This window comes from Scyliorhinus canicula, chromosome 1, assembly GCF_902713615.1.
Source record: "Scyliorhinus canicula chromosome 1, sScyCan1.1, whole genome shotgun sequence".
Classification (NCBI taxonomy): domain Eukaryota; kingdom Metazoa; phylum Chordata; class Chondrichthyes; order Carcharhiniformes; family Scyliorhinidae; genus Scyliorhinus; species Scyliorhinus canicula.
In genome coordinates, this window is record NC_052146.1 from 180,275,193 (window position 1) to 180,289,760 (window position 14,568).

General features: G+C 46.4%; 1 protein-coding gene across 3 annotated transcripts in view; it reads left to right on the forward strand.

Moving 5' to 3' along the window:
- Positions 1 to 14,568, forward strand: part of LOC119969652 (parkin coregulated gene protein homolog) — a 489,387-nt gene that overhangs the window by 231,674 nt on the left and 243,145 nt on the right. For all 3 annotated transcript variants that reach the window (XM_038803588.1, XM_038803604.1, XM_038803597.1), the window contains one exon: positions 13,656 to 13,827. In XM_038803588.1, the coding sequence (XP_038659516.1) occupies positions 13,656 to 13,827 (172 nt within the window). The remainder of the gene's footprint in view (positions 1 to 13,655; positions 13,828 to 14,568) is intronic.

Sequence of the window (14,568 nt, forward strand, 5' to 3'; positions counted from 1 at the left end):
TACGCTTCGCAAGATCTAACCAGATCTCTCGAGCTGTCATGATCTGGACCCCGCCCAGTCTCACAGAGTGAAGCTGACTTAGCTGTCTTCACCAGATCGAACGCACCCCCGCATCTTACAGGCCTCGCCGGGAGACCTGAGCCGGTGCTGTTCAGTACTGGTTCCCACAAACCAGGCGGAATGGTACCTAGAGAAGGGGGGGGACTCACAAGCGATTGGAGGCCTCTGGGCAGGGTGGCAGGCTGGCAGGGGCACTGCCAGGGTGACAAGGTGGCACTGCCAGGCTGGCACTGTACCCACGTCGGGGATCAAGCCCGAGGTGTGCCTTGCCCTTATATGGAGGGGTGCGGGGGACCCCTGAGGATCCCTTCATAGGTGCACCGGGGTGCTTCAGTTTAGGAAATGCGGCCTCAGCGGGGCGTTCCCCGCAGGGACAGAAAACAAGATAGAGCACCGACAAATAGTGGAGTTGATCCCGGCATTACAATCACCGGGAATGATTTTGATAATGATCCTATTAATCCCGCCCAGAATGGCACTTGTTTTATTTTGGTTGAATCGCGCCCGATAATTTATGGATCACCATTAATGAGACTACCTTTATATTCCAAATTTATTTATTTTTTATAAACTTAAAGTACCCAATTCTTTTTTTTCCAATTAAGGGGCAATTTAGCATGGCCATTCCACTTACCCTGCACATCTTTGGGTCGTGGGGCTGAGGCCCACGCAAACACAAGGAGAATGTACAAACTCCAAAAGGACAGTAACCCGGGGTCGGGATCGAACCTGGGCCCTCGGCGCCGTGAGGCAGCAGTGCTAACCACTGTGCCGCCGTGCTGCGTCTGGTTACTAACTCATTAAGAATGTCTCCACTGCGTCCTTGATGGTAAATTAATTTTTTCCAAAATGCTCTGGGCGGAACGAGAGATCTCCAACCAAGCAATATCCGTCTCCGGGCTATCAGTGAGGCAAAGGCAACAATGTCTGCCTCTACCCCAGAGTGAACTGCCAGTGAATCCAAAACCTCACGTATGGCGACAAGTGGACATGGGAATAATTCCAAATGGTGTACCTCTGACATTGTGCCAAAAAAAGGAAGCCCCCAGAATCTAAAACAGGACTAAAACATATGCGTTTGACGAGCTAGGGCAAGCGAACAGCGATCGCATCTGTTCTCAACATTTGGAAAAAACCCACTCATCCTCGTCTTGGTCAGGTGCACCCTGTGCAACACCTTGAACTGAATTAGGACCAGCCAGGCACATGAGGGCATGGAGTTGACCCTGTAACTGGTCTCTTTCCAGGCCTCGCTAGTGAGTATAAGGCCCAGATCATTCTCCCATTTCACCCCATTTAGATGGGAGGGATCAGAAAAGAGAATGTAACCATAAAGGTCTGAGATACCAGGCTGAGCTGAGGATAGAATCCTCTTCAGCAAGGAGGAAGGTGAAGCCAGAGGAAAGGGAGAGAAAGCCGTACAAAAGAAATCACATATTTATAAGTAGCGAATAAGACTAGAGTTGGGTAGCTGAAATTTGTCCACGAACTCTCGAAAACTGGCAAACCTCCCCTCCACAGATAGGTCACCAAAGTCCTCAAGTCCCTTCAATTTCCATGAGTCAAATGTTGAGCCAAGCCCAAACTGTAAGAAAAGGTGATTGTTGCAGATAGGGGCCAGTGAAGACAGGGAGAGGAGTTTAACATGTCGTCCAAACTGTTTCCAGATTCTCAGAGAGGTGACCACCACTGGGTTCGAGGAGCATCCAGCTGGAGAAAAGGACAATGGTGCAGTAACGATGACAAGGGGAGTGGATGTAGTGCAAGAGCGAGCTTCCATTAGGCCCCAGATTGAATTGGGATTGCTGATCCACAATAAGATTTCATTGAATATCAGTGGTCCAGTAATAAAACAATACACTTGGGAGGGCCAAGCCCCCTGTCCGTCTATCCCTCTGGAGTAGAACGCTGCAGATTCTGGGATTCCTACCTGCCCAAATAAAAGCAGATATCAATTTATTAATCTTAAATGAAAAAGAATTTGGGCAGGAAAATGGGGAGGCATTGAAAGAGAAATAAAAACCGAGGGACTATGTTCATTTTTATTGTTTGAATCTTGCCCGCCAATAGAGGAATGATGTTCCACCTCTGTAGGTCCATTTTAAAATTATTGATCAGGCTTCAATCATTCAATCTGTGAAATGAGGCCCAATTGTGGACCACCCTGACACCCAGGTAATAAAACCTTGTACTAGAGAGAAATTCACTCGCCTTCCAGGGGGTTGACCGAAATCTTGCCTAGATTTAATTTACAGCCAGAGAAGGAGCCAAAGGTATTAAGTGTCTACATTATGCCGTCAATGGAGGGAGATGGGTTAGTAATATATAAAAGTAGGTCATCTTCATTAATGATACCCGATGTTACACCCCATCTCAATTAATGTCCCCCCCCGCATTGATTAGAAGCCCTCAAGGCTATAGAGACTGGCTCAATTACCAGGGCAAATAAAAGTGGAGAAAGTGGTCAGCCCTGCCTGGTGCCCCTTTTCAAAGGGAAGTAGTCAGGATATAAAGTGCTCGTGCAAACGCTGGCCGTAGGTGCAATGTATAACAAGCCGATCCAGGTGGCAAATTTATGACTGAATCCAAGTCTCCCAAGAATCTCAAATAAATAGCCCCATTCCACCCAAATGCTTTCTCAACGTTGAGAGATACTGGGCGGAATTCTACATATAGCGATGTTGGAATCGCGAAATGCGATTCAGTTGAGAGTTATGCATGATCCGAAAATCGAGGATGGTGCCGGGTGCCCAATGGAATACCATGCTCCAGTGCCATGAAAGCGGCATGAGTGCATTCTGCGCCACATGTCGGCATGGGCATGCAAATTGCACAGTAAGCTCTGGGCCTCCCGCGATGCTCCACCTCCGTCAGGAGGAATTACCAATGACAAAGTTCACTTTTAGTATTTAAAATCTGGAAACAGACGCCGTGGCTGCTGAGGGAGAGAGAAGAGGTAGGACATGTTCCCAGAGGTGTGACCATGGGCTGCCTGGGCTGGGTGAGGGGGGAGGGTGGCATCTGCCAAGGCTGGTTGGAGTAGAATGGGGTGACCAGGGAATGGGCTTTGGGGTCGAGGTGATCCCTGGGACTACGGTGTCCAGGCATGGAGCGCCAGTGCCGCAGCATGTTAGGCAGACATCTTTTTTTATACAAATTTAGAGTAGCCAATTAATTTTTCCATTTAAGGGGCAATTTAATGTGGCCAGTCCACCTAATTTACATATCTTTTATGGGCAGCATGTCAGCACATTGGTTAGCACTTGCTTCACAGCAGCTGGGTTCCAGGTTCGATTCCTGGCTTGGGTCACTGTCTGTGCGGAGTCTGCACATTCTCCCCGTGTCTGCGTGGGCTTCCTCTCGGTGCTCCGATTTCCTCACATGAGTCCCGAAAGACATGCTGTCAGGTGAATTGGACATTCTGAATTCTCCCTTAGTGTACTCGAACAGGCACTGGAGTGTGGCGACTAGGGGATTTTCATAGTAACTTTATTGCAGTGTTAATGTAAGCCTACTTGTGACAATAATAAAGACTATTACTATTGTTGGGTTGCGGGGGTGACATCAACGCAGACACTGGGAGATGTGCAACTCCACACAGACAGTGACCCCGGGGCCGGGATCGAACCTGGTCCTCAGTGCCATAGGCAGCAGTGCTAACCACTGCTCCACCATGCTGGCCAGGCAGCCATCTTTCTGTGCACCCCATTGACTGCCCACTGTGGCCCGTGGTTGCGACAAAAGGCAGCACTGTAGCACAGTGGTTAGCACAGTTCGCTTCACAGCTCCAGGGGCCCAGGTTCGATTCCCGGCGTGGGTCGCTGTCTGTGTGGAGTCTGCATGTTCTCTCCGTGTTTGCGTGGGTTTCCTTTTGGTGCTACAGTTTCCTCCCACAGTCCAAAGATGTGCAGGTTAGGTGGATTGGCCATGCTAAATTGACCTTAGGTTAGCTGGGGTTACTGGTTTGTGGGGATAGGCTGGAAGTGTGGTCTTAAGTGGGGTGCTCTTTCCAAGAGCTGGTGCAGACTTGATGGGCTGAATGGCCTCCTTCTGCACTATAATTTCAATAACAATTCATGACAATCTGGAGCATCACAGGCCGGATGGGTGCTCCCACCGACCCTCCCCACCACGCACAACCGGGCACCACCTTGTTGGTGGGACATCATGCAGCCAACCCAAGGGAGACGCCCACAGTAGATCCTCCAGGAGGTTGCCAATGGGGGCACAGAGTGAACCACTGACATGGGTAGTGCCAGCCACTGGTATTCCTGCTGGCAGGGACGGGTGCCGGGGCCAGAGACCCCCACAGTGCCAGGCACCGACGGGGCCAAGGGTGGGATGCAGAGGTCAGAGTGCCTGGGGGTACGGCCAGGGGTGGGTGTAGCCCGTTGAACCTGGTTGGACCCAGGGGTACGCACCATTCCAACATGTCTGCCTTTCATCGCCTGCAGACAATGAATTTTGGTATGGAATGGTTGGCATCTGCCTTGCCGCCGTAGCCCTGGGTATGCACTTAGGCTGTACGAGCAGGAGCTGCTCGGGGAGGGTCCTGCAGCTATGGAGCCTCCCCCAGAGGAAGAGGAGCCAGCCGGTGAGGATGCAGTGCCAGCTACCCAGCAGGCCGAGGAGGAGGTGGGAAGATGGTACCGCATTAGTCCCCGTGTGTACCGACAACTCCTGTGCTTCAAAGACCTACCGGACCGGGCGTGTCACCAAAAACTCTGGCTGAGCAGGGAGACCATACGGCGCATCGGCCGCAACATGGTGCATTTGGAACTGTGGGGGTATGATGGAGGACACCGGCTCCCGGTGGCCGCCAAGGCGACGGTCGCCCTGAACGTTTTTGCCACACGGTCCTACCAGGTGCCGAGTGGGGACCTGTCTGGGATCTCACAGACCTCGGTGCACAAGTGAATCCACACCATAATGGAGGCCCTATCTGCCTGGTCGGCACAATATATCTGCTTCATTGTGGACCCAGCCCACCCGGGTGCCTGGGCAGCAGGATTCGCCGCCATCACCGGGATGTTCCAGGTCCAGAGGGTGATCGACGGGACTCATGTCCCCCTACGAGCACCAGCACATGAGGGGGTGGCCTTCACACACTGAAAGGGTTCTGCCCTATGAACGTGCAGCTGGTGTAAGACCACGAGATGCACATCATGCATGTCTTCACCCAATACCCAGGCAGTATGCATGACACCTTTCTCTTGGCACACTCGGCACACTCAGCTGTTCCTGACACCTTGAAGGTGCTCCCCTGGGTGAAGGGTTGGTTCTTGGGTGATAGGGGTTATCCTCTGCGGTTGTGACTGATCACGTCTATCTGGAGGCCACAGACCAATGCGGAGACCCACTACAACGACATCCATGCTACCACTATGTTAGTGATCAAGCAATACATCGGCGTCCTGAAGATGCGGTTCGGGTGTCTGTACAGCTCTGGAGGAATCCAGCCCAAGATGTGTCGGTATCTCAAATGTCAAAGCAGACATGAGTTGTGAGTTGGACTCCTCATTACGCCCCAACAAGATTTTAAAATGCATTGGGCTGATACAGGCTGGTCAGTCGGGTCCTTGTTCCTCTCAAGGAGCAAGGAAATAGAGACTTGAGTAAGGGTCAGAGGCAATGAATAAGGAGTCATTAAATAACAAAGGTGCAAGCTGTTCCGAGAACTTCTTATAAAATTCTATCAAAAAGCCATTCGGGGTAGAAGCCTGACCAGCCTGTATCAGCCCAATGCATTTTAAAATCTTGTTGGGGAGTAATGAGGAGTCCAACTCACAACTCATGTCTGCTTTGACATTTGAGATGGACAAGCCATCCAGAAAATCAGACATGCTCGACTTGTCTGTGGAGGGCTCAGATTTATACAGGTCACAGTAATAGGATTTAAAAGCCGCCTTGACCTGGACAGGGACGGAAACGAGGTTGCCGCCCAGTTAAGTATCTGGGGGATGTTTGGCATTTAAGTTGGTGAGCCAGAAGACAGCTGGCCTTCTCCCTGTATTCTTAAAATGTACCCCTGAAGCGCTAATCTGAGGTACAGCCTTATCAGTGGTCAGAAGCTAAAACTGGATCTGCATCTTTTTTCTGCTTGTGTATAGCTCAGGAATAGGATTGAGCGAGTACTGGTGATCTCTAAAATGGAGTGCAGCAGCCTCTGCTGCTCCAAGTTTTTCATCTTTAGCACATCTGCACTATAAGAAATAATTTCCCCTCTGAGGATGGCCTTAAGAGCCTCCCACAAGGTGGTTGGAGAGATTGAGTCGGACCAATTTAATTTAATGTAGTCGTCAATAGAGGTGATTAGGCGATCGCAAATTTTTATTGGTCAGCAAAGTAGTATCCAATCTCCAGGGTGGATGTTGGATGGGGCCGGCCTCCAGCAACAGATCAACAAAGTGTGGGACGTGGTCAGACATTACAATTGCTGAGTACTCAGTCACCACTACCGAAGGGAGGAGAGCCCAATCTAAAATGAAGAAAATCAGTGCAGGAATACGCTTGGTGAACATGAGAAATAAAGGATAAATCACTGGGTTAAAAAAATGTCAGGGATCTCAGGGGCCTACCCCCTAACCCCCCCCCCTGCTGGCCACCGCTCCACCTAGCCACCCAGGGAGGATGACATCAAAATTGTGACGTCACGCAAGGTTCGGGTTAATCTCACCAGTTGTCGCAAGCGTCAAGAATCTTGCAAGGGTCCTTTTGTGTGATTCATCAGCCTTGTCGCACCACCAGGTCAGGTGTGACACGGCCGTTAAATGCACCCAATGTTAGAAATCCTCTACAGACCTCCAGACAGTGGTGATGTATTAATATGGATATGGCAGAAACTATGGACAGAATTTTCCAATTCTGGGACTAAGTCCCTTGGCTGTGCGGGAGCGTGGAGCGTTTCCCTCTGTGATAGCCAACATGAAACCACGGCATATTCTCCAGACTTAACCTCATTAATTATGAAAGCAGGAGCTTTGCGCTGTGTTCTGTGGAGGGCAGGCCTGATGAAGCATAGTCCACTTTTGTGTATGAGCGCCATATTGAAAAGGCACCCATCATCACTGACCGACTATCGAAGAATGAAGGTGGGCCTGCTGAAAAAGAAGATGGTTTCTAGGAGCACTCTGAGACTAGAATATGGACCTCCTGAGAAGGAAGATTAATCTCCAGCACATTCTGAGGCTGGAAGACAAACTCCTTCTAGGATACCGAATCTGGAAGATCCACCTGTAGATGCCCTCCCCACCCTGAACTCCAGAGGCTGCCCAGGCATGGTTCAGGTGAGTCCCGACATCTGCAGCTACATTGTTCCAAATGTGTTTCACACCAGTGTGTTTTCCCGCTGATGTTGTGGAGAATTGGGCGTGTGTGGAAGAATCTGGTCAGGCCTTCATTTGCATCCCATTAGCAGACTGGCCCCGGCAGGTTTTCCAACCAGGCAGGAAATTTATGCTAGTGTGAAACCAATTTCTAGCTTTGTGTTCCCCCCACGCCTGCCATTGAACCCACCAGCGGGACTTGGGAGAATTCAGCCCAACGTAATTGGAGATTTTCAAATAGATAGAGCGAAGCAAAAATATCTAAATAATAAATGTAATTAATTTGTAGAATGTATACAGGGAAATGGGCTAGAATTTTGTCTGGCCTGGTGTTGGACATGAGGATTGCAATTCGTGAGCTGTATTCTGTTCAATTTGAGCTGGGCAGGATCCAATTTTCATCAACCTACAACTTCATTTGACTGATCATAATGATTGGGTGACTGGCTTCAGCACTAGCTTCTTGCTGTTCTTTGCTCTGCATTCTGCCTGTGGCCTCTGCACACTGCAGGAAGCCCTGGCAGTCACACAGTACAACCAACTCTTCTTGGAAGCAGAATGTATCTTAAAAAACAAAGCTCAAAAATATTATTGCCGCAAGAAGCTTAATGGCTTCATGCAGTTAGTTAAGGTCAGTGAATGTAATGTCTCCTACCAACCTCCCATTGCAACAAATCCCCACAATTCACCCATTAACCATCAGGGCTCCAGACAATCCATTTCACCCTTATATACCTACTAATTCTGTCAACCTCACACCTATGTCTTGCTGCCTCCACATATCACTACCTATTCAGCAAAGGCAGGGACATCACCCAAATGCAAAGCAATGCAATCACTGATATCTTCCCCTCTCTCTTCCGGAACAAGATGACACACAATAGAAGAGAGGAGAGCAGAACAGTTGGGGACAAGAACTCCCGCATCTCTTGAGAACTAGAGAGGAGCGTGTCATTCTTATTATGGTGCTGGATGCTCCAGAACATTTGTGACATCCTATGTTGCTGAGGTTTGTGAGGATGACAATATGTTCCTGTCTTATGGCCCTTTTCAACTCCCAATAAAACCTTCACCCTGTTTTGTGATATGATAAGCAGCCATGAAAATAACGGACCTCCTTGCTTCCCACCCTACCCCTGTTTCTCATACACTATTCTTCTCCCTCTGACTTCCTACTTTCACATACCAAAGAATTGCAGCCTGCCCAGTAACAGGAATTCATAGAGGGAAAAAAGGGCCACATCTCAGTACTAATGAAAAGGCCCTATCACTTTATCTGCCACTCTTAGCCACCAACTCAGATGCTAGAACTTCATGGGCCTTGGAGGCTAATAGAGTTGGGATTGTCATGTGATGAGGTACCTATGTGGGCATGAGTAGCCTGTAAATGGGACAGAGGTAAAGGATGGTTCATGTGCCAGCTCATTGGAGGGCTGCAGAGGACTCAAATAGGGATCCTATCCTATTCGTGCAGCATCGTGACAGCACTGATGAACATGACACTGGGATGCTGGGTGCATTGACTGGTCCATCAGATGACCTCCTGTCACCATTTAAGAGCATGTGGGAGTCTGGCTCCAGCTTAGGAGAAAGCATGACACGGAACTTGCCCTCCAAAACCTCTGCTCCATTTTCCTATCATCTTTCAGACTCAGAGGCACTGTCACTGCTTCCCTGTCACTGTCACTTACTTGTTGTAACCTTTGTATTAACAGTTCACTTCCTCTGCCACTCCATGAGGATGTGGCAATATTCACTGGCAAATCTAAGAACTCACCACAACTCTCCAAGTATTTCCTGACACTTGATGAGAAAAGTTCAAAAATATTACTTTACGTGCAATTATGGTGCATGACCGTTTAAATAATACTTGTGCAAGGTTCATGCTTGTTTTTTCTCCTGAATAAGTAACAAACTTGTCCAAATTCATTGTCCAAATTTGGGACCTTAATGCCATGTCAGCTGGTTCAGCTGTGTGATGTCCGATTAGTGCCGAATTAACATCATCTGATGCATGATACATGATGCAAGGGCAGCACGGTAGCCTTGTGGATAGCACAATGGCCTCACAGCTGCAGGGTCCCAGGTTCGATTCCGGCTTGGGTCACTGTCTGTCTGTCTGTCTGTATACATACTGTCTGCACATCCTCCCCGTGTGTGCGTGGGTTTCCTCCGGGTGCTCCGGTTTCCTCCCACAGTCCAAAGATGTGCAGGTTAGGTGGGTTGGCCATGATAAATTGCCCTTAGTGTCCAAAATTTCCCTTAGTGTTGGGTGGGGTTACTGGGTTATTGGGATAGGGGGAGGTCTTGACCTTGGGTAGGGTGCTCTTTCCAAGAGCCAGTGCAGACTCGATGGGCCGAATGGCCTCCTTCTGCACTGTAAATTCTATGATATGATATCTATGTCTGGGATGCACTTGCATGAACTTCTATTCTGAAAGGGCAACACATGAAGTATAAGTCACACAGAAAGCTGCTGGCATTGTGGGCCACATTTGAAAAATTGTGCAACTATGCACATCAAATTTGCACCCATAATGTCCTAGAACATGGCTTTCAAAATGGGGGCTGCAACAGATGTTAAATAATGGGTCACCAAAATTGATTGTTCAAAGATTCCCTGACCTTTTTTCTCTGGGTAAATTAAATGTCTATTCTCTCTGCAATATACCATATGACCACATGAGGCACTAAACGGTTCAGTGTATATTGGAACCAATTTTCATTACCTTTCGGGTAAGTTGATTCACACTCTTTCTTTGTTACATGTGTAATGACAAGCTGTATGTAACCCATGGATCATTTTGTCCTCTGAAAGAGAAGGCGAGAGACACCAATAGCCACTAAACCTACTGGCCAGAATCTCATATCTGAATATGCCAGAGAGAATATTAGCTACTCCATGACAAGACAGAGCCTCACTAATGCCAGCTATGAATAAAGCGCTAGTTTGGGTGAACAGCCTGCAAATATTTGGGTTGCATGGGTTAACCATTTGGTTATAGTGGGTCGCCAGGAAAAAAATTGTAAACCACTGTTAGAACCATTAAGACAACACTAAATTTTGTGATGAATAATGAACCAGAATTAGTTAATTATCTGACTGTGATTATAATATGATTACATTTGATAGCAGGTTTGAGCAGAAGAAAAAAGAGTCATAAACCAAGATTTTAAATTTAATTAAGCCAATCTTCAAAGGGATGGAAAATAAATTGACCACAATAAACTGGGCAGAACTGTTAATGGATAAACCTTCAGACCAATATTGGGATGCATTCAAAGCAGTATTTGGCACAATACAGAAATAGTACATTCTCCTAAAGGCACAAGTTTCACTTGGACAGTAAAACAACTATGGTCAACAAGTGAGATAGGAAACAGCATCAAGCTAAAAAGCAAATACCAAGATAACAGATTGGGAGAGCAACAAGACCGTGCAAAGAAAAATAAGAGGCATAATAAATAATATTAATATCTTGTAAGAAACGTCAATGGTAATATTAAAAGTTTTTATAGATCTATTAAGAGAAAGAGAATGGCAAGGAAGCATGTGAATGCATTAAAGGAGATTAAATAAATAAACAAAACTGTGGCAGACGGAGTTCAGTCGAAGGTAATCCATGCTGAAAGACAAATTAGAATATTTCTCTTAACAGTGAAAGATTAGGAATTGTGCACAAGCAAAGAAATTTGAATGCTAAAGTATAAAAATCATCTAAGGCTTGTCTACAGGTACAAATTATAAACATAAAGGCTAATTGAGCATGCCTTTACGCCAAAGACAAATGAGAGGAATGCTAGGTGTTTGAGGTTGGGCACAGCACCTCAGCAAGAATATATTAGCTTTGGAGGCAGATTCATCAAAATTATGTCATAAGAGGTTAAATTATGAGGACAGGTTGCATAAACTTGATTGTATCTCCTTTCAGATAGAACATAAAAACATAAGAACTAGGAGCAGGAGTAGGCCATCTGGCCCTTCGAGCCTGCTCCGCCATTCAATATCATGACTGATCTTTTGTGGATTCAGCTCCACTTTCCTGCCCGAACACCATAACCCTTTATTCCTTCATTCTTCAAAAAACGATCTATCTTTATCTTGAAAACATTTAATGAAGGAGCCTCAGCTGCTTCAGTGGGCAAGGAATTCCATAGATTCACAACCCTTTGGGTGAAGAAGTTCCTCCTAAACTCAGTCCTAAATCTACTACCCCTTATTTTGAAGCTATACCCCCTAATTTTGCTTTCATCCGCCAGTCGAAACAACCTCCCCGCTTCTATCCTATCTATTCCCTTCATAATTTTATTTGTTTCTAAAGATCCCCCCGCATCCTTCTAAATTCCAACAAGTACAGTCCCAGTCTACTCAACCACTCCTCATAATCCAACCCCTTCAGCTCTGGCATTAACCTAGTGAATCTCCTCTGCACACTCTCCAGTGCCAGTGCTTCCTTTCTCAGGTAGGGAGACGAAAACTGAACACAATACACCAGGTGTGGCCTCACTGACATCTTATACAATTGCAGCATAACCACCCTAGTCTTAAACTCCATCCCTCTAGCAATGAAGGACAAAACTCCATTCACCTTCTTAATCAACTGTTGCACCTGTAAACCAACTTTTGTGACTCATACACTAGGACACCCAGGTCCTTCTGAACAGCAACATGTTTTAATATTTTATTATTTAAATAATAATTCCTTTTGCTGTTATTAAAGATTGAGAGATGATGTAATTGAGGTGTTGAAGATTATTAATGGCTTCAGTAGAGTAGGAAAATTAACTATTTCCTTTTGTGAGTGAATCAGAACAAAGGAGCAAATCTTAATCTTAGAATGAAGCCATTCAGGAATCAGGAAGCACTTTTTTGCACAAAGCATAGCAGACACAGGAATTTGCAACACTGAAATTGACAGATTTTTACTTGGTAAGGATGTTAAAGGATATGGACCAAAGGTGAGTAAATGGAATTGAGGTGTAGATGAACAATGATAATAATAATCTTTATTGTCACAAGTAGGCTTATGTTAACACTGCAACGAAGTTACTGTGAAAAGCCCCTAGTCGCCACATTCCGGTGCCTGTTAGCGTCTGTAGAGGGAGAATTCAGAATGTCCAAATTAACTAACATCCCTAACTGAATGGTGGAACAAGCTTGATGGGTTGAACGGTCTGCTCCTCTTCTACTGTTCCATTTTAAACTAATAATTTGGGCTTTAAACACTGGTTCAGAATAATTCAGCCTCAATTCTTTGTTATTAGATTTGCCATTATGTGGCATCTTATCAACTGTAAATACGCCCATTCAGTAGTTTTGCTGAAGGTCAACGGGTATAAACTTTGATTGAAATGGCATTACTATAACATCAGCCGAGACACTAAATGAACAGCGAATGTCTTGCCCACCGGTTGGAGAATCGGTGGGAGTCTTGTGTTGGCTATCTCTGGGAGGCCCAAAGCTATTCCATTCCAATGAGGCTCTTACGTGAGCAGCATCAGGCCTCCCGTTCAATTCGCCCTCAGAAAATTACACTCCCAAGAGCTGCTGACCAAATCAGAAGCCAGCAAATCTCAAGTATTGGAAGCACCATTAGGGGAGGTGACCATTTCCAGTACAACAATGGATCCCTGAAGAGAGGTGAGTGTTGGTAGGATGGGGGCTGAAGGGAGGGGATGTCAGTGTGAGGGGTGTGGTGAGAAGCTGGAAGTAAAGGCTGGAGGATGGCATGCAGACCCCCCATTCCCCCTTCCAACCCCCCCACCTCTTCCTGATCCCAAAACTATCAATCGGGCCCAGAGGGCCCGTGAATGCGGGATCTCCTGATAGGATGCTGCAAACCCGACAGTGTTTGGTGGACAGCTTCCTCAGATGGTGAGTCCCCTTCCCTCCCATTGGTTGAATAACATCAGTGGCGGGATGAAGCCCTTAAGTGGCCATTACATTTGCCCGCCCGGTCGGGATGATCGCCACAAGCTTTCCCACCTGGACTTGATCAACGGGAGGCAGGAGGTGGTAGGAAGGCAACAGGATCTTCAACCCTTACCCTCTAGCCTGATCACCCAGCCCCCCCCCCCCCCCCCCCACCCTTCCAAACTCACCTGGGGCAGGGGCATTATATTCCATTCACTATTTCATGGTTAAAAAACATAAGGATGCAGGTATGTATCAAATGTAACTCAAGAACAACTCCTTTAATTTTAGATTTTATTGGTCTTACCCATTGTTATGAGAAAACACATCTTTAAAGGGTCATTGTTTTCTTGCAGGTGGAGATTGAGAAATTAGACTACCATCATTATCTACCTCTGTTCTTTGATGGTCTCTGTGATACTACGCACCCATATGACTTCTTTGCACGGCAGGGGATACATGACATGCTGGAACATGGTGGCATGAAGATTCTTCCCGTTATCCCTCAGCTAATCATCCCAATAAAAAGTAAGATTCTGAATTTTAGAATTTTACATTTCCCTCTTGTTAAAGGCATAGTATGTTTTTATGTGTAGTCAGCAAAAATAGGGAAATGGTTACTTGGTGTGGCACTTGGGGGTCTGATCAATAATGCCAGACATGTCAGTACAGGTTTTCTTCCAATAAACACATTTTAGTGTGTTTATCCCTCCAATAAATTATGCTGAACAGACATTGGACATACAGCTTTAATAATTGCACTTTAAAATATTGCTTCTGATATTTTGTTTTCTCTTTATACCCAATGTAACACACCATTCCCAGACTGAAAAGGTATGACCCCAAATGCTTCCAATTCTGACATGTTACTGTCCACTAGGTGGTATGCAAGAGCAGCCAGGGTTAACTTGCACATTAATTGTGCCTCTGCATATTGGGAAGAGTAAGACTTCCAATTGTCCCAATTTGTCCTGCCCAGATCAATAGTTCCCAGCCTATGAGTCACATGCACAAACCCTCGTATTTTCACCCTCGAAAGGTTAAAGTCTTGCATCAGCCCTTGTAATATTGCCAGGCAACCTAATTATATGTGGAGCAGAACCTTGAGTTTCTGAAGCAAAATTATTTTATTTTCATTTCTTTTGTATGTCCTCACAAGTCTGCTCCATTTGTATGCCAAGATCATCTCTGACCCTAAATAACCAAAACTCTTCACTATCCTTTGTAGGTGCCCTTCTCTACGCATTTATCCATGTATATATTTCTGAT